At 44.0% G+C, this 26,645-nt stretch overlaps 2 protein-coding genes across 7 annotated transcripts; both read left to right on the top strand.

The window, feature by feature from the left end:
• Nucleotides 1-54: 54 nt before the first annotated feature.
• On the top strand, nucleotides 55-5,498 carry LOC120046087 (DNA-directed RNA polymerase II subunit RPB1-like). Of its 5 annotated transcripts, none has more exons than XM_038991032.1 (4): nucleotides 55-299; nucleotides 3,915-4,043; nucleotides 4,179-4,812; nucleotides 4,845-5,498. In XM_038991032.1, exons 2-4 carry the CDS (start codon nucleotides 4,035-4,037, stop codon nucleotides 5,186-5,188), a joined length of 987 nt encoding a protein of 328 aa, XP_038846960.1. In that variant the 5' UTR covers nucleotides 55-299; nucleotides 3,915-4,034; the 3' UTR covers nucleotides 5,189-5,498. The 5 variants fall into 5 exon arrangements, with proteins under 5 accessions (XP_038846960.1, XP_038846958.1, XP_038846957.1 ...); XM_038991030.1 differs by lacking the exon at nucleotides 55-299 and adding an exon at nucleotides 380-1,316 and having other exon boundaries at nucleotides 1,399-4,043; XM_038991029.1 differs by lacking the exon at nucleotides 55-299 and adding an exon at nucleotides 380-1,357 and having other exon boundaries at nucleotides 1,399-4,043.
• A 6,968-nt stretch (nucleotides 5,499-12,466) lies between these two features.
• LOC120046086 (dual specificity mitogen-activated protein kinase kinase 4-like) lies at nucleotides 12,467-22,703 on the top strand. 2 transcript variants are annotated; one of them, XM_038991026.1, is made up of 12 exons: nucleotides 12,469-12,713; nucleotides 13,359-13,394; nucleotides 15,883-15,994; nucleotides 16,467-16,641; nucleotides 17,145-17,264; nucleotides 20,828-20,947; nucleotides 21,054-21,105; nucleotides 21,186-21,313; nucleotides 21,427-21,504; nucleotides 21,697-21,845; nucleotides 22,020-22,065; nucleotides 22,196-22,703. In XM_038991026.1, the coding sequence occupies exons 1-12, from the start codon at nucleotides 12,590-12,592 to the stop codon at nucleotides 22,301-22,303; spliced, it is 1,248 nt and encodes a 415-aa protein (XP_038846954.1). In that variant the 5' UTR covers nucleotides 12,469-12,589; the 3' UTR covers nucleotides 22,304-22,703. The 2 variants fall into 2 exon arrangements, with proteins under 2 accessions (XP_038846955.1, XP_038846954.1); XM_038991027.1 differs by lacking the exon at nucleotides 20,828-20,947 and having other exon boundaries at nucleotides 12,467-12,713.
• Nucleotides 22,704-26,645: the final 3,942 nt, after the last annotated feature.

Genomic DNA, 26,645 nt, shown 5'->3' with positions numbered 1-26,645 from the left:
ACCTCCTAGATTTATCTAGATGGCTCTGGTGTTCAATATTCCACAACACTCCTGTGCATTTGGTGGTGTTAGAATGCTACTCATCTGTAACCTGCCATGCGACCACAACACCCTATTTGATATGCCTACTGTGCTGTCGCAGCGTAGATAGGACTTTGAACGTTTTTACTGAGTGCAGCTCAGGAGGGACATTTCTCTTTGTTTACCAGCCATGATCTAATTCTGATTATAAACTGGGTGGTTCGAGCACCGAATGCTGATTGGCTGACAGCCATGGTATATCAGACCGTATACCAAGGGTATGACAAAACATTTATTTTTACTGCTCTAATTACATTGGTAACCAGTTTATAATAGCAATAAGGCACCTCAGGGGTTTGTGGTATATGGCTAATATACCACGGTTAAGGGCCGTGCCTAAGAACAGCCCTTAGCCGTGGTATATTGGCCATATACCCACCTCCTCTGGCTTTATTGCTTAATTATGAGATGGAGTTACTTCAGCATGACACTGAGCCGGTAGCAAAAGCCAGGAGAAGAGGGACAGGGATATGGGACAGGGAAATGGAAAGGTGGATATTAGAGGGAGTAATGGAGGAGGAAAATTAGGATTAAGAAGAGGTTGAAGAGAGTGAGGGCGGCAGAGGTTGAGCCTGTTGAAGATGGCAGAAAAGAGGTAGATGGTGTGTCGAAGAACACTGGGGTCAAGTACAACCAGTGTGAGCTGTGCGCCAGACCGAGTTCTGGAGGTGAAATGGATGTGAGCTGCGCGCCAGACCGAGTTCTGGAGGTGAAATGGATGTGAGCTGTGCGCCAGACCGAGTTCTGGAGGTGAAATGGATGTGAGCCAGACCGAGTTCTGGAGGTGAAATGGATGTGAGCTGTGCGCCAGACCGAGATCTGGAAGTGAAATGGATGTGAGCTGTGCGCCAGACCGAGATCTGGATGTGAAATGGATGTGAGTTGTGCGCCAGACCGAGTTCTGGAGGTGAAATAGGTGTGAGCTGTGCGCCAGACCGAGTTCTGGAGGTGAAATGGATGTGAGCTGTGCGCCAGACCGAGATCTGGAGGTGAAATGGATGTGAGCTGTGCGCCAGAATGAGTTCTGGAGGTGAAATGGGTGTGAGCTGTGCGCCAGACCGAGTTCTGGAGGTGAAATGGGTGTGAGCTGTGCGCCAGACCGAGATCTGGAGGTGAAATGGATGTGAGCTGTGCGCCAGAATGAGTTCTGGAGGTGAAATGGGTGTGAGCTGTGCGCCAGACCGAGTTCTGGAGGTGAAATGGGTGTGAGCTGTGCGCCAGACCGAGTTCTGGAGGTGAAATGGGTGTGAGCTGTGCGCCAGACCGAGTTCTGGAGGTGAAATGGGTGTGAGCTGTGCGCCAGACCGAGTTCTGGAGGTGAAATGGCATTGAATGATGGAGATTTAAGTGGTGGAAGGTGTAGTGAGCAGCTCGGAGTCTGAGCCTTGCATTGATGGACATGGTTATGATAACGATGAGTTTGGTCCAGTGGGAGTGAGATTTTTGAAGAAAGTGGATACAGGCCTTTTGGCTGATCCATATGTGGTATCAGGTTGGGTGGAAAAGATGGTGGGTGCTGTTGAGTCGGTGAAGGTAACCCAAAGTGGACTTGTGATGTTTGTTTGTGTTTCTTCAGATCAGAGGGAACGGGCACTCCGTGCGACGTAACTTGGGCCATGATCTGTGTCTCGCTTTGCTCTTAGAAGTCGGTCGCCATTGAAGGGAGAGATATCTGGGGTAGCATTAAGTGTGGAGGCGGAGCAATTAAAGTTGAAAATTCTTTGTGTTTGTGACGCCCGCCGATTGGTGCGACGCAGACCCGGTGGGGGGCGAGGTGAAAAAGAGGCAACACAGTCTGTTCTTTTGAGTTTTGAATCAGAGTCTTTACCCGACAAAGTCATGTTAGGATATATGAGTTATCCTGTTACAGCTTTTGTGCCGAACCCACTGCGTTTCAGGTGCCACGTTTATGGCCAGGTCGCAGCAGTGTGTAGGAGGGAAATTCCAAGATGTGGGAAGTGTGCAGGAAGGCATGGGACAGAGGGATTTGTAGTTTTGTTGGAAGAAGTTGTGTGTGTCAACTGTCGGGGTGCACATTTTGCGGGGGATCGGCGGTATCCGTTGAAGAATAGGCAGGTTGAGGTGGCCAGGGTCAGAGAAGTGACCAAGGTGTTGTATGATGAGGCAGTGAAGAAGGTAGAGGAGGATGGATCAAGGATGAAGGATCCTGAGAGGAGCCCAGTTAGTAGTAAGGATAGGCCAAAGTGATATACTGTATGCTTCAGTAGGGTTGGCTTCTGAGCATTCATAGCAACAGTTATCAACTGTATCGCAGAGATGGAACGTAAGTCACAGAAAATAGATGTTGTGGTGGCAGCTGCAGAGAAGTACTTGGAGGTACGAGATTTGAGTTCAGAAGAGTTACAAGGTGTGTTGAGTGGTAGTGTCTCGTCCTCTCAGGTCGTTGGCCTGGGTTAGGATCAGATAGGGTTAAAGTAGTGGAATGGGGTTGTGGGTTTTAATGAGTGTAGGGTTGGCATCTAATATATGGCGGTAACATATAATGGCCAACCGCCATTAAACCTCATCAAAGAACAAGAAAAACAAGAAGAAGAAAAGCAAGAAGAAAAACAAGAAGAAGAAAACAAGAAGAAGATAGGATGTTCGTGAAAATTCAGTTGGACATGTAAGAACTTTGCAGGCATTTTAGAAACATTGTTTCCGTCTCAGTGGACATTGAAACAATGTACAGTAGGCCTAGTACAAGAAGAAATCCGGGCAACCTTCCCTCTACTTTACACAAGTAGGTTGAATAAGCAAGAGTTCTGGCAGTGTCCAAAATGTTACAAGCTTAGCTGGCTTTCTCAAGTGGAGTTTGATCAATGAAATCATGAAACCAGGAATGAGGAACTGCATCCAACCACTGTTTACGTTTGGAATAGTCGCTGACATTCAATACGCCGATAGAGACTATGGCTTCAATTTTAAACATACAAGGAAATGATACTACAGTAACAGTCTTCACCTATTGCGCAATGCATAGGAGAGGCGGGACGTGGAAAAAGTCAACCCCGCTTCATCCTTCAGCTCAGGGACATTATCAATGTCTTCAACAAGATGCATGATGCGCCAGAGCGGGCTCCGGAAACGGTGATGAAAAAGTTTGAGTCCTCTCTGGTTGAAGTCCACAACGTTTAGGGAAACAATGAGTTTTATAACTTAGCAGACACTCTACTGCGGTCGGTTCTCAACAGCACTACTGATTCTGAATCAGCAAGGGGGACGTCCCAGCACTGGTGATATCTATGTATATAATTTCAGTCCAACCATCCAAATACCGATTTGTCGTTTTGGATGCCTATGATGTCATCGTACTAGGGAGGGAGGAGTCCAGTGTTCAATACCACCAGGCTATTGGTCTTTTTTAAAGACGCACAACGACAATGATCTGAACCACCCACCAGGTAGGTCTGCTGTTAGTCAGGAGGTCTGGTCCTTTATAGCACAGGTAGTGCACTTTCCCTGCAGGGTAGATGAGGGCAGCAGAAGGTAGGACCCTAAATGGCAGGTAATCCAAGAAAGAAAACAAGTAGAAAACTTCAGTGAACTATTTACAGATAATATACACTGTATAATACAAAACTGCATAAGTAGCAGACCAGCCTATAATATATATCATATATACACCAGGAGGCACAACTGCAATGCATTTTGACTTAGACTTCTTGTTCTTGTACTTGTTCTTAGCTTATGAGCTGAAATCCACCTGCAACTATTCTATACTGCACAACTTCCTGTAACTTGACTATGGAGAACCTATAGCTCTGAATAAGAGGTGATTTGAAGTATTTGACACCTGTTTAATAAATGTTTTTCTCCCTATGTTTTCGCAGCTACAGGGCTGGAGCAGAGGTTTGTTGTCAATAGAGGATTCAGTCCAAGATCAGCTGCACTGGCTGGAAGAAGTTCTGTTGTTGGTGCATGACAAACTGGAGATCAGGTCACCATTGTCAATGAATAAAGTAATGAGGTCTACATAACACATGTTATAACAGTCATCAAGAAATTGGATATCACTAATGTGACTCGAATAGACTCATTGACAAAACCATTGACTAAATCTAACTAATTGAAAAAAATCTCCCTATCCACCCCAGCTCTACAGATCCCATCTCCCTATCCACCCCAGCTATCTCCCTATCCACCCCAGCTCTACAGATCCTATCTCCCTATCCACCCCAGCTATCTCCCTATCCACCTCAGCTCTACAGATCCTATCTCCCTATCCACCCCAGCTCTACAGATCCCATCTCCCTATCCACCCCAGCTATCTCCCTATCCACCCCAGCTCTACAGATCCCATCTCCCTATCCACCCCAGCTATCTCCCTATCCACCCCAGCTGTACAGATCCTATCTCCCTATCCACCCCAGCTATCTCCCTATCCACCCCAGCTGTACAGATCCTATCTCCCTATCCACCCCAGCTATCTCCCTATCCACCCCAGCTCTACAGATCCTATCTCCCTATCCACCCCAGCTATCTCCCTATCCACCCCAGCTCTACAGATCCTATCTCCCTATCCACCCCAGCTCTACAGATCCTATCTCCCTATCCACCCCAGCTCTACAGATCCTATCTCCCTATCCACCCCAGCTATCTCCCTATCCACCCCAGCTCTACAGATCATATCTCCCTATCCACCCCAGCTATCTCCCTATCCACCCCAGCTCTACAGATCCTATCTCCCTATCCACCCCAGCTATCTCCCTATCCACCCCAGCTCTACAGATCCTATCTCCCTATCCACCCCAGCTCTACAGATCCTATCTCCCTATCCACCCCAGCTATCTCCCTATCCACCCCAGCTCTACAGATCCTATCTCCCTATCCACCCCAGCTATCTCCCTATCCACCCCAGCTCTACAGATCCCATCTCCCTATCCACCCCAGCTATCTCCCTATCCACCCCAGCTCTACAGATCCTATCTCCCTATCCACCCCAGCTATCTCCCTATCCACCCCAGCTCTACAGATCCCATCTCCCTATCCACCCCAGCTATCTCCCTATCCACCCCAGCTATCTCCCTATCCACCCCAGCTCTACAGATCCCATCTCCCTAGTCTGAAACTACGACGTGCTACTCTCAACCCTCCAGGCCCATAAGAGTGTGGTCTGCTTCATGACAGGACAAGACTATGATGGCGAGTACCACAGAGATGACTTCGGAGTGCACTAACTCACACTGGGGGGTGATAGAGAGACCCAAACCCCCACACCGGACAGTGACGCCTTTGGTACAGTCTCTGTGTATGAGGACAGGATGTTTCTAAAGGGATATGGAAGAATGTCTGACAGAATACTGAACTATCCATGACTAGACAAGTCAGTTAAGAACAAATTCTTATTTTACAATGACGGCCTACCAGCGGCCAAACCCTCCCCTAACCCAGACAGCGCTGGGCCAATTGTGCGCCGCCCTATGGGACTCCCGATCACAACTGGTTGTGATACAGCCAGGGATCGAACCAGGGTCTGTAGTGATGCCTCTAGCATTGAGATGCAGTGCCTTAGACAGCTGTGCCACTCGGGAGCCCAAGAGGAGATTACTTGAGGTGTTAGTTCCCACAATAATGTGATTTATACCGCATACAAGGTCATGTGTTTTATTCTTCCCAGCCACACTTAGACATTACCCCATTCCATTATCTTTTCAAGCTTTTGTTTTCATTATATGAAAGCAAGCTTTGCTTTTATACTTACGACACCATCAGGTTTGATGGAGTGAGCTGTTTTGTCTTGTAGTAATGTGGTGCCTGCCTATATTTCCTTAACCCTTTATTTTAACAATACATTCAATGAAAAATAAATATATTTTATAAGATATTTTTGGGGGGTCAGTAGTTGGCCAACATAACAACAGGTGGTGGTGGGTTGGACACAGTCACTCATATAGAGGTCTATAGAGCCTGTCTGCATTCCTGACTTCTGGAACCTTTCACTCACCTGTGTAATATTGACACACTCAGAACCACTTATTTTTCAAACATGGTCCTGTTTTATCAATTGCTGTGCTGAATAATGGACAGTTCATTACCTCTATCAAATGAATATATAGCTTAAAGTTATGTGTGTATTTGTATTTATTTTTGCAATAAAGATGGTGACGCTACAATAGTACACATTTACAATCGGCCTACTGTATATCTAAATATACAAACAGCCTAATTATATACAGTGGGGAGAACAAGTATTTGATACACTGCCGATTTTGCAGGTTTTCCTACTTACAAAGCATGTAGAGGTCTGTAATTTTTATCATAGGTACACTTCAACTTTGAGAGACGGAATCTAAAACAAAAATCCAGAAAATCACATTGTATGATTTTTAAGTAATTAATTTGCATTTTATTGCATGACATAAGTATTTGATCACCTACCAACCAGTAAGAATTCCAGCTCGCACAGACCTGTTAGTTTTTCTTTAAGAAGCCCTCCTGTTCTCCACTCATTACCTGTATTAACTGCACCTGTTTGAACTCGTTACCTGTATAAAAGACACCTGTCCACACACTCAATCAAACAGACTCCAACCTCTCCACAATGACCAAGACCAGAGAGCTGTGTAAGGACATCAGGGGTAAAATTGTAGACCTGCACAAGGCTGGGATGGGCTACAGGACAATAGGCAAGCAGCTTGGTGAGAAGGCAACAACTGTTGGCACAATTATTAGAAAATGGAAGAAGTTCAAGATGACGGTCAATCACCCTCGGTCTGGGGCTCCATGCAAGATTTCACCTCGTGGGGCATCAATGATCATGAGGAAGGTGAGGGATCAGCCCAGAACTACACGGCAGGACCTGGTCAATGACCTGAAGAGAGCTGGGACCACAGTCTCAAAGAAAACCATTAGTAACAAACTACGCCGTCATGGATTAAAATCCTGCAGCGCACGCAAGGTCCCCCTGCTCAAGCCAGCGCATGTCCAGGCCCGTCTGAAGTTTGCCAATGACCATCTGGATGATCCAGAGGAGGAATGGGAGAAGGTCATGTGGTCTGATGAGACAAAAATAGAGCTTTTTGGTCTAAACTCCACTCGCCGTGTTTGGAGGAAGAAGAGGGATGAGTACAACCCCAAGAACACCATCCCAACCGTGAAGCATGGAGGTGGAAACATCATTCTTTGGGGATGCTTTTCTGCAAAGGGGACAGGACGACTGCACCGTATTGAGGGGAGGATGGATGGGGCCATGTATCGTGAGATTTTGGCCAACAACCTCCTTCCCTCAGTAAGAGCATTGAAGATGGGTCGTGGCTGGGTCTTCCAGCATGACAACGACCCGAAACACACAGCCAGAGAAACTAAGGAGTGGCTCCGTAAGAAGCATCTCAAGGTCCTGGAGTGGCATAGCCAGTCTCCAGACCTGAACCCAATAGAAAATCTTTTGAGGGAGCTGAAAGTCCGTATTGCCCAGCGACAGCCCAGAAACCTGAAGTATCTGGAGAAGGTTTGTATGGAGGAGTGGGCCAAAATCCCTGCTGCAGTGTGTGCAAACCTTGTCAAGAACTACAGGAAACGTATGATCTCTGTAATTGCAAACAAAGGTTTCTGTACCAAATATGAAGTTCTGCTTTTCTGATGTATCAAATACTTATGTCATGCAATAAAATGCAAATTAATTACTTAAAAATCATACAATGTGATTTTCTGGATTTTTTGTTTTAGATTCCGTCTCTCACAGTTGAAGTGTACCTATGATAAAAATTACAGACCTCTACATGCTTTGTAAGTAGGAAAACCTGCAAAATCGGCAGTGTATCAAATACTTGTTCTCCCCACTGTATATGCACATTATTTTAATAGCAGGACACTGTAAACTCATTATCCTTCTGAAGAGTATGAATTGGGCTGTTTGAGGAAGCTTGAATCCTAACCAGCCTGCATACACATTGTTGCATTACAATAGACCAACATAGCTACTGTAGTAGGCCAACGCCATGTATTGGAAGACCTTGGTAGAGCATGGATAGAGCATTTTTTGTGTGCTATTTCTTACATTATTAGCCCAGAATGTTTGTGTTATTACATACAGGAAACGTATGGATATCAGAGCGGCAGTAACTCACCAGCATTACGACCAGAAATACAACTTTCCCTAATTGGATGCTTTGTTCATACCCCCCAGGACAATTTAACTTATCCCAGAGGCTGCTCCAAGACGCCGCTGGTGGAGAAGTGGTATTTGGAGTGGACTTCTAGTTCGACTCAGTTGGTGTGCACACCATCCATCGCTTCCGAGTATATTACTCATTAATGTTCAGTACCTGGACAATAAAGTAGACGAGCTCAGGGCGAGGATCTCCTTCCAGAGAGACATCAGGGACTGTAACATACTATGTAACATACTCTGGCTCTTTCCAGATATACTGTCCCCGTCCATACAGCCATCTGGGTTCTAAGTACATCTCACAGACAGGAAGAAAGAACTCTCGGGGAAGAAAAAAGGCGGGGGTGTATGTTTGATGATTAACTACTCATGGTGTGATTGTGATAATGTACAGGAACTCAAGTCTTTTTGTTCACTCAACCCAGAATACCCCACAATCAAATTCTGACCATATTATCTCACAAGAATTATCTTCGGTTCTAGTCTCAGCCATGTATATTCCCGCTCAAGCCGATACCACGACAGCCCCACGGAACTACACTGGACTTTGCGTAACCTGGAAACCACATAACCTGAGGCCGCATTTATTGTAGCTACAGATTTTAACAAAGCAAATTTGAGGAAAACGCTACCGAAGTTCTATCAACACATTGCCTGTAGAACTCGCGTATCAAAAACTTGACCATTATTGCTCCCCCTTCCAGGGTGGCCACAAGGCATATCATACCTCCCTTAGGCATATCAGATCACGACTCCATCCAGTTCCGCCCTTCTGTGGTTCGATTAGGAATCACTGGCCACTTTTAGAAATGGATCACTAGCCACTTTAATAATGTTTCCGTATCTAGCATTACTCATCTCATATGTATAAACTGCACTCCACACTATCTTAGTCACTTTTAAATTGTGTTTACATAGTGCATCACCCATCTCATATGTATAAACTGTATTGTATTCTATACTACACCACTGACTGTTAAACAGCCATCTCCAGCACATCAGAGGCTGTTGCCTATAGACATAGATTAGGAATCACTGGCCACTTCAAGGAAATGAAACACTAGCCACTTTAATAATGTCTCCGTATCTCGCATTACTCATCTCATATGTATAACTGTACTCTATACTATTCTACGGTATCTTAGTCACTTTAATTGTGTGTAAATATTGCATCACCCATCTCAGCCCGATTAACCGGTGTCTGTGTGTAGCCTCGCTACTTTTATAGCCTCGCTACTGTTATTTTTCACTGTCTTTATTATTTCTTTACTTACCCATTGTTCACCTAATACCTTTTTTGCACTATTGGTTAGAGCCTATAAGTAAGCATTTCACTGTAAGGTGTACCTGTTGTATTCGGTGCACGTGACAAATAAACGTTGATTTGATTTGACATGTATATTCTGTATTCTATACTGTGCCACTGTATCTTAGTCCAATGCCGCTCTGACATATATGTATTCTTAATCCATTCCTTACTTAGATTTACGTGTATTTTGGGTAAATCGACCTGGCCGGGTATCCTGGAAGGATATTGACCTCATCCCGTCAGTAGAGGATGCCTGGTTGCTCTTTAAAAGTGTTTTCCTCACCATCTTAAATAAGCATGCCCCATTCAAAAAATGAAGAACTAAGAACAGATATAACCCTTGGTTCACCCCAGACTTGACTGCCCTTGACCAGCACAAAAACATCCTGTGGCGTACTGCATTAGCATCGAATAGCGCCCACGATATGCAACTTTTTAGGGAAGTCAATATACTGTACTCAGTCAGTTAGGAAAGCTAAGGTTAGCGTTTTCAAACAGAAATTTGCATCCTGTAGCACAAATTCCCCAAAGTTTTGGGACACTGTAAAGTCCATGGAGAATAAGAGCACCTCCTCCCAGCTGCCCACTGCACTGAGGATAGGAAACATTGTCACCACCGATAAATCTACGATAATCGATAATTTCAATAAGCATTTTTCTACGGCTGGCCATGATTTCCACCTAGCTACCCCTATCCCGGCCAACATCTCAGCACCCCCTGCAGCAACTTTCCCAAGCCACCCCCGCTTCTCCTTCACCCAAATCCAGACAGCTGATGTTCTGAAAGAGCTGAAAAATCTGGGTCCCTAAAAATAAGCTTGGCTAGACAATCTGGACCCTCTCTTTCTAAAAATATCCAAAATTGTTGCAACCCCTATTACTAGCCTATTCAACCTCTCTTTGATCCCCAAAGATTGGAAAGCTGCTGCGGTCATCCCCCTCTTCAAAGGGGGAGACACTCTAGACCCAGACTGTTATAGACCTATATCCATCCTGCGTAGCCTTTCTAAAATCTTCCAAAGCCAAACTAACAAACAAATCACCGACCATTTCGAATCCCACCGTACCTTCTACGCTATGCAATCTGCTTTCCGAGCTGGTCATGGGTTCACCTCAGCCATGCTCAAGGTCCTAAACGATATCATAACCGCCATCGATAAAAGACAGTACTGTGCACCCGTATGCATCGACCTGGCCAAGGCTTTCGACTCTGTCAATCACTGCATTCTTATCGGCAGACTCAATAGCCTTGGCTTCTCAAATGACTGCCTCGCCTGGTTCACCAACTACTTCTCAGACAGAGTTCAGTGTGTCAAATCGGAGGGTCTGTTGTCCGGACCTCTGGCAGTCTCTATGGGGGTACCACAGTGTTCAATTCTCAGGCCGACTCTTTTCTCTGTATATATCAATGATGTCGCGCTTGCTGCTGGTGATTCTCTGATCTACCTCTACGCAGACGACACCCTTCTGTATACATCTGGCCCTTCTTTGGACACTGTGCTAACAAACCTCCAAACGAGCTTCAACGTCATACAACACTTCTTCCGTGGCCTCCAACTGCTTTTAAATGCTAGTAAAACTAAGTGCATGCTCTTCAACCGATTGCTGCCCGCCCCCTCCCGCCCGACAAGCATCACTACTCTGGATGGTTCTGACTTAGAATATGTGGACAACTACAAATACCTAGGTGTCTGGTTAGACTGTAAACTCTCCTTCCAGACTCACATTAGCACGCTCTCCAGCAGGTATATTTCACTGGTCATCCCGAAAGCCAACACTTCCTTTGGCCGCCATTCCTTCCAGTTCTCTGCTGCCAATGACTGGAGCGAATTGCAAAAATCACAGAAGTTGGAGTCTTATATCTCCCTCTCTAACTTTAAGCATCAGCTGTCAGAGCAGCTTACTGATCATTGTACCTGTACACAGCCAATCTGTAAATAGCACACCAAACTACCTAATCCCCATATTGTTACTTATCCTCTTGCTCTTTTGCAGCCCAGTGTCTCTACCTGCACATCATCATCTGCACATCTATCACTCCAGTGTTAATGCTAAATTGTAATTATTTCACCTCTATGGCCTATTTACTGCCTTACCTCTCTACTCTTCTACATTTGCACACACTGTACATAGATTTTTCTATTGTGTTATTGACTGTACGTTTGTTTATGTGTAACTCTGTGTTGTTGTTTTTGTCGCACTGTTTGCTTTATCTTGGCCAGGTCGCAGTTGTAAATGAGAACTTGTTCTCAACTGGCCTACCTGGTTAAATAAAGGGGGGGGGGGGAAAGAAAAAAAAATGTTGTGAAACTGTTAGATATCACTTGTTAGATATTATTGCACTATGGGAGCTAGAAGCACAAGCATTTCGCTACACCCGCAATAACATCTGCTAAACATGTGTATGTGACCAATAACATCTGCTAAACATGTGTATGTGACCAATAACATCTGCTAAACATGTGTATGTGACCAATAACATCTGCTAAACATATGTATGTGACCAATAACATCTGCTAAACACGTGTATGTGACCAATAACATCTGCTAAACATGTGTATGTGACCAATACATTTGATTAGATTTTGCAACCACAACAAAACCTAGTTAGACAGGCCCTAGGTGCTACAAATGGGCCAGCCCATCTGACATTTGCCCCCGAAATTCCAGATGGTAAGTCCGCCTCTGCTCACGCATTGGCCTACTTACAACCCCTCTACTGCTGGGCCAACCTTACGTCTCCATTACCCCCATTCAATAAAGTATTTATGTACATAGCCTTCCCTCTAGCCATATTAACTAGAATCCTCAAAAATGGTTGCTCCAGTAGCCTCAACCAGTACGTGCAGTGCCCAAAGTTGAAGCTTGGCGTCCCATACCAGCCCAATGGAAAACCCTTCCCTTTCTGGCGTAACTTGTTACGCACAGACTTCCGTGACTGGGCCCGGGACGTCCATAGCCCATCCATATACGTGGCCGTCTATGCCGTGCTGCGTTCGCTGGCGCAGTGTCCCGTGTGGAGAGAGAGAGAGGGCGAAGTTTGCTCTGCCTGCATTGCAGCCTCAGCGCTGCTGGAATCGAACACAACAATGGCGACTCCCAGTTCCAACATCAACTTAACAACCTCCAGCGGAAACAGCAACATTGCAGGATCCACCTCGCACCACCATCACCCGCAAACACAACACATGACCACCGTCAGCAGCATGCAAGGTTAGACCAGATGCCCTAAATGTCTATTTTCAAGTTGATCAGAGCTATTAAACGTTAACTGTTGAAAAACATGACTTGGCTAGCCTAACTACCATTGCCCCGAGGCTAAGCTACATAGCAGAGATACAGTGTAGCTAAGTATATATTCTGCTAATGTAGCGCGTCGGCCATTTGTTGCAACGTTGTGATTTTCTGCTAGGTGTACTTACTGTAACAATGTTACAACCGCTGATATGTAAACGCACCAACTGAAAATTGTTGCATTGTAGTTACGGACGTTCCACTGCAATTGAGTTTACATCAACCGATGTTAACTGCTACATGCACAACGAAACCCAAGGCCTAGTACCAGATTGAGAAATTGATGTTTCCCCTTTCACAAAACCTACGTATTTATTACTGTATTGTTACTAAATTAATTACACTATATGTAGATAATAACGTTTAAATTCCTTTGTTTTCTAATATATATTTTACCTTTTTAAACAATGAGACATAATTGGCATTGAGATGTTAACTGTCAGTGCTATATTTTGAGTGACATCGTATTATGTCGCGATCAGTGTTGGTGCTATCTACTATGTACTTCGTGTGTGTCTGTCGGGAAATGTCCAGTTTCAACTCTTTTATTTTTAAACATTTCAGAAAGCAACACGTGCTGGAGGTGTCAAAACGAAACAGGTACTATTTATTTTTATGATTTCAGTAGAATATTACTAGGTTGATGTGATATTCTGTTGATCATAGTGGGATATGATCACCATCGTTTCCCTCCCCAATTCTCTTTTGTGTTTGATTTCCTCATTCTGTATTACATTGAGTGTTTCCATGAATTGGTACGGGTTCCATGTTAGAAATTTGCCACCATTCCATAGCTACTGAAAATAAATTATTGTTTATGAGGCCCAATATCTTAGACAGCCAAATATGTGTAGGGTAGCATAAATAACATAACCAGCGCTCACTTGCCCTTGAAAGCTAGGGTTGCACAGTCATAGTACATTAATGACTTCCATCCAGGTTATATAATGACCAGACAAGAGGAAGATCTCTCTCTCTCTCTCCCTACTTTAGAGTTTCAGATAGGGTGGGTATAATTTGTGGAACGTTCCAACAGGAATCTGTTCCAAAAACTTCGTAAAGTACAAGGTTGCCAATAAACAACGCATATAAAGTTGCCTGATCAATTCACCTAGCTAACTAGCTGCCGAATAGCCACCAACTCATCACGTAGCTTATTCTTAATGTTTGTCCATAGGCTACCAGAGTGAGGACAGACATTTTTCGGAATAAACGTGGTGAGTTAAAAACTTTATGAATTAGCCCACTCCCTACCCGGTATTTTATTCTGCCGCTATACAACCTTGTTATTTATAACGTTTTTGGAACAGATTCCTGTTGGAACGTTTCACAAATGATACCCACTAACACACTCTCGTAGCACACCACCCCTCTCTCTCTGTGGGTGCATCTCAATATTCTGAAGTGGCTTCCTCTCCCTGTCTCCTTTCCTCCATCTGCAATGACTGGACAGGTAAAAGCAAATACTTGGTTGGTATCGACCGTATCTCTTTTACCTAGTATGTGTTGTCAGAGCCGTGAAGGAGAGTAGACAAGGTAGGTGAGGGAGGAGAGGAGACAAGGAGTGGAAGCCACTCTAGATTATTGAGATGCCGTCTTACACCTCTGGAGAGACCTGAAAATAGCTGTGCAGCGACGCTCCCCATCCAACCTGACAGCTTGAGAGGATCTGCAGAGACGAATGGGAGAAACTCCCCAAATACAGATGTGCCAAGCTTGTAGCGTCATACCCAAGAAGACTCGGCTGTAATCGCTGCCAAAGGTGCTTCAACAAAGTACAGAGTAAAGGGTCTGAATACTTATGTAAATGTGATTTTTTAATATAAACTTTTTAATACATTTGCAAAAATGTCTAAACTGTTTTTGCTTTGTCATTATGGTATTGTTTGTCGATTGATGAGGAAAATATTTAAAAAAATCAATTTTAGAATAAGGCTGTAAACTAACAAAATGTGGAAAAAGTCAATGGGTCTGAATACTTTCCGAATGATCTGTAGCTATAATAATTATTTCCAGTCTCCTGAAACATCACTGGTACTTTAATGTACTGAAATTCAACTTAAATTACACTAAAACTCAACTCAGAGACTTCTGGTTACATGACTTAGTGGAGTTTGTGGCTTACTAGTTTTTATTGAAATGGTTCTCAATAGCTAGGTTTCCATCCAGTTAGTGAGAGATTTTCATGTGAAAATTCTAAAATCCGCATAAATAAAATGTGAATTTTGCCACTAGTGGTATTTCCACCAAACTTGTTGCAGATAAAAATCAGTGCGTGATGACAGTGCACACACAAATGTGATTTTTCGCTTAAGTTTTCATGTACTGAATAAATGTTTCCAACACTTTCTCAATTCTACCAATAGTTTTGTCACAAACTGTTGCGTTAAATAGCAAATGGTCTTGGCACGTGTGTGTAGGCTAGTCTACATACTGAGATTATTATGGATAAGACTGTCAAAAGGAACTCAAGTGTCGATAATAACGTCACCAGAATCAAACCCTCGATATTTATTGGAACATCAAGATCACCGTGCACTTTTACCACCCTGTGCAGTTGATAAGTTATTTCATCCGCAGCCTAATAAACTGCGTTGTTTCCTGAGTCGTAGTGGGAGGACCACATCATATCATCGCGTGATTCCAAGTTTACTTTGATATGGTGGTCTTTACGTCAATGTTTGTGCATTAAGGCGTTTCCACCACCGTTTCTTGCATAACAAATTTTACCGACACAAAATGATCCCAACGTGTCAAACGAACAAATGATCTGTTGGCATTTATAAAATTATACCGAAACTTCCTGTTTCCATCCCATCTCTCATGATTTAAAAGAATACTTTTGAGTTTAATCGTGTGAAAACTGTTGATAAAAACATGGTTATTGGTCTCACTTTATAATACAGTCCTGAAAACTGTTTCACATTGTGAAAAATACTTATTCCATGGTCATACATCCTATTCGGTTCCATCGCCATAGAATCATAACTATATGTCCCATTCACCAATGTAGCGTTACCTGGTCTCCCTTGTTCCCTAACCAGCATATGTTGTGTACAAACTGTTTCCTCCTGTGTCTCTCTGCCAGGTAAACGTAAAGCCCTGAAGCTGAACTTCGCCAACCCTTCAGTGAAGCCAGCTACCAGGTTGCCCCTCAACCCCACACCTTCAACTGCCCCCTCCTTCCAGAACCCACACATGTAAGTGCTGTGGAGAACGGATCAGAAATGCACACTTAAGAGACCTGATAGTCCTTAGCTTTCTAACAGGTTATGTATTTCTGTTTGGTTGTATTGTTGTAGAGAAACATCTCCACGCGGTCGGTAGGGTACTGTCTGTGTGAAGGAATAGTGTTTAAGACTCTGAGAATACAGTAAAATGGCTGTGCAGGATTAGTCCGCATCTTCAGGTTCTTCTTCAGTGTGGTCTACTCTGCTATTGAGGAAGAAACCAAGACGTTATGATTGTAAAGGAACGAGGTGGGTTAGAAATCACTTCCTTGTGTATGTATGATGCTCCCTTCTGCCCCAAAACACTCTCTTCTTCATTCTCTCTCTGTTTCCTCTTTTTCCTCTCTATTCCTCTTTTCTACCTCCTCCCTCTCTCACCCTGTCTTCATCCTTCCCCACATCTCTTTACCTCTCTTTCTCCTCTCTTCTCCATCCCCTACAGAGAGCGTATGAGGACACACAGTATCGAGTCGTCGGGGAAGCTGAAGATTTCTACGGAAAATGCCTGTGACTTCACGGCCGAGGACCTGAGGGACCTGGGGGAGATTGGCCGTGGGGCCTATGGCTCTGTCAACCAGATGCAGCACAAACCCAGCGGACAGATCATGGCCGTCAAGGTGACCACACCAGCTGCTCTCATCCTCACTGTCTGAGACGTTCCAATTTGAATACTAACGTTGATATACTGTAGTCTACGCACCTCGTAAATCAGATTGATCTGGGTTAAGAGGGCGGGTGTTAAGGAGCGCGGTTTTTAGCAGGTCATTTTTCGAGGACGCATGACTCGACTTTCGCCTCTCCCAATCCCGTTGGGGAGTTGCAGCGATGAGGCAAGATTGTAGTGGATCACAATTGGATATCACGACAATGGGGAGACAAATGAGCGCATCTCAAGGATGGTGCATAACAAGTATGAGACCTGGTAAAATATTGTCTTGGTTCTTGGTGGATGGTAGACCTAGTCATACAATAGTGTTTTAATGGTCTTCATCAGGTGACGACTAGGACGCGCTACAAAATGATCGCTGAGCTGTTAATAGTTTCCTCTATTTCTGCTGAACACCTGTTGTTGTTGTCGTCTCTGCCCCCCCCCCCCCCCCCCCCCTCCTCCACCCCCCAGAGGATCCGCTCCACGGTGGATGAGAAGGAACAGAAGCAGCTGCTGATGGATCTAGACGTGGTGATGAGGAGTAGTGACTGTCTCTACATCGTTCAGTTCTACGGAGCTCTCTTCAGAGAGGTGAGACTGTCAAATCACATTTTATTTGTCACATGATTCGTAAACAACAGGTGTGGACTAACAGTAATGCTTACTGATGGGCCCTTTCCCTTGTCAATAAGACAAGGATTAAATACACAATGAGTAACAATAACATGGCTATATACATGGGTTATCAGTACCGAGTCGATGGGCAGGGGTACAAGGTAATTGAAGTAGATAAGTACATATAGGTAGGGATAAAGTGACTAGGCAGGATAGAGTAAACAATAGCAGCAGCGTATGTGATGAGTCTAAAGAGTTAGTGCAAAGGGGGTTCAATGCAGATAGTCCGGGCAGCTATTTGAAGCTGTTCCTGGTCCTATTGGTTACAGACTTGGTGCATCGGTACCGCTTGCTGTGCGGTAGCAGAGAGAACAGTATGACTTGGGTGGCTGGAGTCTTTGACAATTTTTAGGGCCTTCCTCTGACACGTCTGGTATAGAGCTCCTTGATGGCGGGGAGCTCGTACGCACTACCCTCTGTAGCACCTTGTGGTCGGATACTGAACAGTTGCCGTACCAAGTGGTGATGCAGAAAGTCAAGATGCTCTCAATGGTGCAGCTGTAGTACTTTTTGAGGATCTGAAGGCTCATGCCAAATCTTTTTTCTTTTTTGCTTCCTGAGGCATTATTGTGTCTTCTTCACGACTGTGTTGATGTGTGTGGACCATGTCAATTCCTTAGTGATGTGGAGACCGATTAACTTGAAGCTCTCGACCTGCTCCACTACAGCCCCATCAATGTGAATGGGGGCGTGCTCTGCCCTCAGTTTCCTTTAGTCCACATTCAGCTCCTTTGTCTTGCTGACGTTGAGGGAAAGGTTGTTGTCCTGGCACCACACTGCCAGATCTGACCTCCTCCCTGTAGGTAGTCTCATCGTCGTCGGTGATCAGGCCTCCCGCTGTCGTGTCGTCAGCAAAGTTAATGATGGTGTTGGAGTCGTGCCTGGCCATGCAGTCATGTGTGAACAGGGAGTACAGGAGGGGACTGAGCACGCACCCCTGAGGGGCCCCTGTGTTGATGATCAGCGTGGCAGATGTGTTGTTACCTACCCTTACCACCTAGGGGAGGCCCATCAGGAAGTCCAGGATCCAGTTGCAGAGGGAGGTGTTAAGTCCCAAGCTTGGAGGGCACTATGGTGTTGAACGCTGAGTTTGAGTCAATGAACAACATTCACAGGTGTTCCTCTTATCCAGGTGGGAGAGGGCAGTGTGGAGTGTAAGCGAGACTGTGTCATCGGTTAATATAATATCTACAGTACATGTTTCAATACCTACATGACTGTATATTATATATTAGGAGTAGTGACTGTTTCTATACTGAACAAAATTATTAACGCAACATATAAAGTCTTGGTCCCATGTTTCATGCGCTGAAATAAAAGTTCACAGAAATTTTCCACATGCACAAAATCTTATTTCTCTCAGATTTTGTGCATACATTTGTTTACATCCTTGTTAGTGAGCCTTTGTCAAGATAATCCATCCACCTGACAGGTGTGGCATGTGAAGAAGCTGATTAAACTGCATGATCATTGCACAGGTGCACTTTGTGCTGGGGACAACAAAAGGCCAATGTAAAATGTGCAATTTTGTCACACAGTGCCACAGATGTCTCAAGTTTTGAAGGAGCGTGCAATTGGCATGCTGACTGCAGGAATGACCACCAGAGCTTTTGGTAGAGAATTGAATGTTAATTTCTTACCATAAGCCGCATCAAGTCATTTATCAAGAATTTGGTAGTACGTCCAACCGGCGTCACAACCACAGACCACGTGTAACCACGCCAGCCCAGGACTTCCGCATCTGGTTTCTTCACCTGCAGGCTCGTCTGGGACCAGCCACCAGGACATCTGATGAAACTGAGGTGTATTCCTGTCTATGATAAAGCTCTTTTGTGGGGAAAAACTCATTCCGATTGGCTGGGCCTGGCTTCCCAGTGGGTGGGCCTACGCCCACCCATGGCTCCACCCCTGCCCAGTCATGTGAAAGCCATAGATTAGGGCCTAATAATTTTTTGCGGGCGGCAGGTAGCCTAGTGGTTAGAGCGTTGGACTAGTAACAGAAAGGTTGGAAGATCGAATCCCCGAGGTGACAAGGTAAAAATCTGTTGTTCTGTCCCTGAACAAGGCAGTTAACCCACTGTTCCCAGGTCGTCATTGAAAACAGACTTGCCTAGTTAAATAAAGGTCAAATATTTTTTTTTTAAATAAAACATTTCAATTGACTGATTTCCTCATATGAACTGTAACTCAGTAAAATCGTTAATTGTTGCACGTTACGGTTATACACTAATTGACCAAAAGTATGTGGACACCTGCTCGTCGAGCATCGATATCCAAAATCTTGGGCATTAATATGGAGAAGGTCCCCCCTTTGCTGCTATAACAGCATCCACTCTTCTGGGAGGCTTTAACCTAGATGTTAGGACATTGCTGTGGGGACTTGCTTCCATTCAGCCACAAGAGCATTAGTGAGGTCAGCGCTCTGTTTAGGCCAGTCAAATTTTTACACACCAATCTCGACAAACCATTTCTGTATGGACCTCTTTTTGTGCATGGGTGCATTGTCATGCTGAAACAGGAAAGGGCCTTCCTCAAACTGTTGCCACAAAGGTGGAAGCACAGAATCGCATAGAATGTCATTGTATGCTGTAGCGTTAAGATTTCCCTTCACTGGAACTAAGGGGCCTAGCCCGAACCATAAACAGCCCCAGACCATTATTCCTCCTCCACCAAATTTTACAGGGCACTATGCATTTGGCAGGTAAGGTTCTCCTGGCATCTGCCAAACCAGATTCGTCCGTTGGGCTGCCAAATGGTGAAGCTTGATTCATCACGCTTGGCATTGTGCATTGTGATCTTAGACCTGTGTGCGGCTGCTCGGCCATGGAATCCCATTTCATGAAGCTCCCAACGAATAGTTATTGTGCTGACGTTGCTTCCAGAGGCAGTTTGGAACTCGGTAGTGAGTGTTGCAACCGAGGACAGACGATTTTTACGTGCCTTAGCACTCGGCGGTCCCGTTCTGTGAGCTTGTATGGGCCTACCACTTCGCGGCTGAGCCATTGTTGCTCCTAGATGTTTCTACTTCACAATAACAGCAATTACAGTTGACCAGAGCAGCTCTAGTAGGGCAGACATTTGACAAACTGACTTGTTGGAAAGTGGCACCCTATGACGGTGCCACATTGAAAGTCACTGAGCTCTTCAGTAAGGCCATTCAACTGCCAATGTTTGTCTATGGAGTTTGCATGGCTGTTATGCTTGATTTTATACATCTGTCAGCAACGGGTGTGGCTGAAATGGCCTAATCCACTAATTTTAAGGGATGTCCACATACTTTTGTGTATACAGTGCATGTTAGTTCTGTATATATCGTCCAGTTATACAGAGTTCTCGTCAGAAAGGTGAGAATAACTAATTAGCCAGGTTCAGTTGTGGGGCAGTAATAATGTTTGGTCTGGACTGAGTGGTGGCTAGACATATTGTTTTGTTACAATGTGGCACACTTGTGATCAATAATGACATTTCTTTCTCTTTAGGGCGACTGTTGGATATGTATGGAACTAATGTCTACCTCATTCGACAAATTCTACAAATATGTATATTGTTCGTTAGATGACGTCATTCCAGAGGAAATATTAGGCAAAATTACATTAGCAGTGAGTGGTTATTTTCTTTTCTGTGACTATAATCTGTTTATAACATATTTATATGAATGCAGTTGTTGGTCACAGATTGTAATGAAATGTGTTTGTTTCTTTGCAGACCGTTAAAGCGCTGAACCACTTAAAAGAAAACTTGAAAATAATTCACAGAGGTAAGTTGTCAGATACATCTTGTAGAGTTTGGACATATTTATGCAAATTCCAAAACGTCAGTATGTTTGTGATCTTACAGACATCAAACCTTCCAACATTCTCATGGACCGTAATGGCAACATCAAGCTGTGTGACTTTGGCATCAGTGGTCAGCTGGTGGACTCTATAGCCAAGACCAGAGACGCAGGCTGCAGACCCTACATGGCAGTAAGTCTACATTTTTGGGGGAAAATCTCACTAAAATGTCAAGCTAGGATTCGGTTCCTGATTTGTCCGGTATATCGTGGAAAAGTTGTGTTTGTTCTTTTCCTGTTGCCCAGCCGGAGAGGATAGACCCCAGTGCATCCAGACAAGGCTACGACGTCCGATCTGACGTGTGGAGTTTGGGGATCACCCTGGTACTTATTTAATTCAGTTAATTCATACATTGATTTGATGACCTCCGATGGGGAAAAAACAGGTTTACTATGTTATAACCTAGCTGCGCTGTTATTGATAACAATTTGTACACTAAGAAATACACAATCAAACTATTTCTAAACCCTTGTTGGTGGTAGTCAATGAGTAGTTGCATTTCTGTGTGTCTTCAGTATGAGTTGGCCACCGGCAGATTCCCGTATCCCAAGTGGAATAGCGTGTTTGATCAGCTGACCCAGGTGGTGAAGGGCGAGCCGCCGCAGCTCTGCAACTCTGACAACAGACAGTTCTCCCCCAAGTTCATCAACTTTGTCAATTTATGGTGAGCATCACCTCTGGTGAAAGCAGTCTACCACTCCCTCCAGTGGACATGCTATTAGACTCTCACCCTAGAGGATTCACCATTGGTTTTTGCCTCCCTCTCCTGGTAGAATGGTGAAAAGGCAACATTGCTCTTTCTGTTGTCTTGCCAATTGCTTCTTCTCTTGTTCTACAGCCTCACAAAGGATGAGTCAAAACGGCCCAAGTACAAGGAGCTCCTGGTAAGTTTGTGTCTTTCTATGTTGGGACTTGATGTTGTTTGTGGATTTCACTGTGTGTTGATTGCTATGCGGGCAACAGCAAAGCTTGACCTAGTTTCTACGTGGCTGAGGTAATGTTTGTCTCCTCCAGAAACACCCGCTCATCCTGATGTACGAGGAGAGGTTTGTGGACGTGGCCAGCTACGTGTGTCGCATCCTGGACCAGATCCCTGCCTCCTCCCCTATGTATGTGGACTGACGGGGGGGGGAAACTTTGCACGGCGACACACGCAACGGGGGGGGGGGGGGGGGTCGGTCGGTACACCGCATGACATCCCGTGTCCTCAGTTACTAGAGTAACAAGGTGTTTGTTTCCATGTTCCGCAGAACATGAGAACAATTCCATATTCCAAACCAATCGCCCTGTACAATAGGATAATACACACATACTTGTCACCACCCTGTTCAATGTCCATAAGAACATCTAGATTATCCCCCCGTCTTCAGACAGCTAAACTTGAAGACATTCAATTGGCTCAACGTATATACACGTTCATCTTTTTTATGTGCTTGGGAAAAAACGGTTTAGAGTCCATATACGGTGTATACTTGAAAATCGATGTTACCAAATAAACAAACATGTTGGAAAGTGCCGCTCATGACGTTATGAAAAGAGTCATCTATTTGGATTGTACATTGTGGACTGTATTGTATGTATGCGTTTGTGTGCTCACCTCTACGTCGTCAGATTTTTTTTTTTTTTTACAGATGTAATGCAGACAGACTTGTCTGAGCGAGACACTCGAATCTCTCAGTATGCTGTGGGCACCTTAACTCCTTGTAAATGAAGGGGTCTGATGATGCAAAAGTTATTGTTCCCTTGAAACACAGATCGATGGTGTAAACGTGGCTTTATTTTCTTAATATGCAATTTTACAGTATGACTCCAAATGTTGTTCTCTGCTAACTGTACAGTAGGATTGTAAATCTATATGTATGTGTACATTTCAAAACAGTCTGCTATTATTCACCGGTTCTGTTCAGCAGTTAGGACTTGTTACCACGGACGCACTCGACAATGTCTCCTCAAGCAGTGTAGAGTACACAGTTCTCCACCTGCCACACGTTGAAAAGTGGATGAAGTTATAGCCAGTCGGCTAGCTATTAAACCTATCACTTTGCAAGACGTCACAAGTTGAACATGTCAGATATACATTTCATTGCTTGACCAGGCCAGTGCTGCATCTGTCTGTGTAAAAGGAGTGTCCGACCGCCACGACAGTCATGTTATACTACAGCACTGTTCAGCTGCCCAGCCTTCCTGATCACACAAAGAATCATAGATAAAAATCGGCATGTGGCTCGGGCCGCTCGCCATGATACGAGGCTCGCACTGATGGAAGGTTCTGTTTGCTTAGGCAACATGTAGGGCGCATCTCAATAGTGTCCAGTGAAATCCTCTTCTTGTCCCCTTTTCCACTGATGTGAAAGACCTAGACTGGTGAACATTGAATAGATGTTACTGATAGGCTTTCACCTATCCTGTGTAGTCTGATCAGTGCAGATTGTTGTGTATTTGGGTCTCGAGTGGCCTAAGGGACTGCATTGCGGTGCTAGAGGCGTCATTACAGACCCTGGTTCGTTCCCAGGCTGTGTCACAACCGGCCGTGATTGGGAACCCCATAGGGCGGCGCACAATTGGCCCAGCATCATCCGGGTTAGGGCCGGGGTAGGGCCGGGTTAGGGCCGGGGTAGGGCCGGGTTAGGGCCGGGTTAGGGCCGGGTTAGGGCCGGGTTAGGGCCGGGGTAGGGCCGGGGTAGGGCCGGGTTAGGGCCGGGGTAGGGCCGGGGTAGGGCGTCATTGTAAATATGAACTTGTTCTGAACTGACTTGCCTAGTTAAATAACGGCTAAATAAAATAAAAAGATGAATGAGAGGTGAGGAAGTCACTCTCTTTCACGCTCAGAAATCCACGGCGTCACTCTTGTCAGGTCACCCACGTTCAGTGTATAATAACGTAGCGAAGCAAAAGAAACGCACCCCGTCATGGAACTCCTTAGCTAGTGAACCAAACTGCAGGGGTTCAGCATCGCTATGTTGGAACCTGGGTTGTTTCACTAAGCACAGTCAATGTGTTTGCCAGATAACTTCAATAAACTTTCAGATGTAACTCCAAGGGTTACTATATGTGATATTAAGAACTAGAAAATACACAATTGTTTTTGAATGTTTAGGAAATGTAGCTGGCTAACATTTCATGAAGCTAAATTGTGCTTCATGAAATGCCCCCTTGGAAAAGCCAGGGGTCAGGCACAAGTGTTTAGTACAGAAATGTTGCGTGCATATGCAGCTTATTCAGGAGAGAGGAAATTTACAGAACATTCAGATAGAAATGTACTGCATAGACCTGACCTGATTCCCTGTTATGTGGAGTACGGAATCCAGTCGTCTCTATTTATTGCGTTTCTGTCTGAATAGTTCTAAACTTTGCACGCATCTGAAGAAGCCTATGCTCTTATAAGCTGAGATGTGGAACACTTAAGGTTACATGGTGAATTGCAATTTATTGGAATGTTCATATTATAGATCATACAATGTTAAGGGCAATGAGTATTATATTGTATATTGATCAAGGTTAAAAAATAAATAAAGTTCACATTGAGAAAATACATAGCGCTGTATTGTGAACCTGGGTCGTAGACAAAGGTACAACACAGAAACAATGATGTGTTTTAAGTTTATTGCTTTATTTTCTACAGTAATGCACTGCTATGGAAACACTGGTTACCATGGTAAAGCTGTTCAGTGGCCAAGCAACAGGGAAGCTTTTTGTCAGATGTGAAATTTTGATGTAAAAAGAGAAAAGAAAGTCATCCCTCAACATTAGGTGATCAGGATGGAGCACATGACCTGTGTGGCTGTTGGAAATGCCTAATGGCGTGGTGACAAACCTCAACTGATCTTTGGTGAAATCCTATAAACAAGGGTGCGACAGTTTAATTAAGAAGTAACAGAGAGAAAAAAAAGTTGTTTGAGATACATTTTTGGTCAAAAAATTAAATAAATCAAATAACAATGATACTGAACCAAATCTGACTGATAGCTAATCCAAGACAAAGTTAGTGTTTTGAACATTCTTCCGCATTTCGGTGTCATCACAATATCTCAGACAATCTCATTGGCACTGTGGGGGTTAAATTACGGAGTGGCTTTCCACTGACCTTTTTTTCAGAGCATTAAAAGGTCTTGACACTTCTGGCATTTGCTTATTCTCTACTAGTAGAGAACAGGCTACTCTGGCGAATGGTGCTCATTTAATAAAGTTATGTCTGCAAGATCACAATGATAGTAGTCTACATAACAGAACCGAATATAATGACATATTATAACGTTACTGTGAGACAAAAACCCCACCTAATATTTCTCTCATGTGGCCAAAACAGATGCTGCGTGGACGTTTCACTGGTAGAACTTAAAATAATTATAATTCACGATTGACAGTGCGGAATGTGAAGGGAAAGGGACCACACAAATGTGTGCGTAAAGAAACACGTGCGCAGAACATGATCCGCACATGAGCAGAAGCTTGGGGACCTTTAGCGCTCAACAAAAAAGGTCAGTGAAAAATCGGTTCCCACAGACATGGGCTAAAATTATACCCATAGTTACGTTTACATATTCTAACAGTCCCATTTGTTTAGCTATAGACCACATCATACATGTAATGGTATATTTACATCTCAGTAAACTATTTTTCATTCCTGATTCATAATCATTCTACAGATCCTACCCCAAACCCCTGCAGCATAACGGTGGCTTCAGAACCAAGTTTATAAAAAGGTTACACATACTTTAAGTAACATATTGAACACTGATTATTCTGTGCTAGATTCACAGTTAGTATTGGTAAGAATGGATATTTACTCTGCATATGCAGTACTTTTATATCATATTGTTCTCCATGGAAAACATATTTTGGGAAGAACAATGCAAGATCAAAACGGCGGTATATGAGTTTATGTTAATCAATCTAATTTTATCATAAAGGAATGTCAAATATAAATATGATCAATGTATAAATAAAAAATAAATGGAAAAAAATAAATAACTAAGTGAGAAGAAGATATAAATGGGTGAATTTTCCAAAGGTAAAAAACCAAACAATAAATAATAAAAAAAAGTATAATATAGGATGACATTCAGACAGATTTTCTTGCAATACTTCTGACTTTCTGGCTATGATGGATCCTTGCACTAAAAATGTGATGTGATTTATCAAAGCTGTGTGATAAAGGTGGTGAACCATGGACTGTGCAGTACCATAGCGTTCCACATTCATGTTGTCTTGAATAATTATGGATGCTTTGTGTGGCCAGAGTAACAGCTACATTGTTTGGTGTGATGGGATATGGACAGAGTAACAGCTACATTGTTTGGTGTGATGGGATATGGACAGAGTAACAGCTACATTGTTTGGTGTGATGGGATATGGACAGAGTGCTTGGTGTGATGGGATATGGACAGAGTGCTTGGTGTGATGGGATATGGACAGAGTGTTTGGTGTGATGGGATATGGACAGAGTGTTTGGTGTGATGGGATA

Source organism: Salvelinus namaycush, chromosome 4, assembly GCF_016432855.1.
Source record: "Salvelinus namaycush isolate Seneca chromosome 4, SaNama_1.0, whole genome shotgun sequence".
Taxonomy (NCBI): Eukaryota; Metazoa; Chordata; class Actinopteri; order Salmoniformes; family Salmonidae; genus Salvelinus; species Salvelinus namaycush.
Note: the sequence above shows the minus strand (reverse complement) of the source record. Positions and strands in the feature narration are given on the sequence as shown.

What these genes read in the sequence shown, in the direction of transcription:
- LOC120046087 (XM_038991030.1), top strand. Translation starts at nt 3,903, where the DNA reads ATGTTTTCGCAGCTACAGGGCTGGAGCAGAGGTTTGTTGTCAATAGAG. An exon ending in CACCATTGTCAATGAATAAA is followed by an intron (nt 4,044 to 4,178) that starts GTAATGAGGTCT and finishes TATCCACCCCAG; the next exon opens with CTCTACAGATCCCATCTCCC. An exon ending in TATCCACCCCAGCTCTACAG is followed by an intron (nt 4,813 to 4,844) that starts ATCCTATCTCCC and finishes CCAGCTCTACAG; the next exon opens with ATCCTATCTCCCTATCCACC.
- LOC120046086 (XM_038991026.1), top strand. Translation starts at nt 12,590, where the DNA reads ATGGCGACTCCCAGTTCCAACATCAACTTAACAACCTCCAGCGGAAAC. An exon ending in GACAGATCATGGCCGTCAAG is followed by an intron (nt 16,642 to 17,144) that starts GTGACCACACCA and finishes TCCACCCCCCAG; the next exon opens with AGGATCCGCTCCACGGTGGA. An exon ending in ATCAACTTTGTCAATTTATG is followed by an intron (nt 21,846 to 22,019) that starts GTGAGCATCACC and finishes CTTGTTCTACAG; the next exon opens with CCTCACAAAGGATGAGTCAA.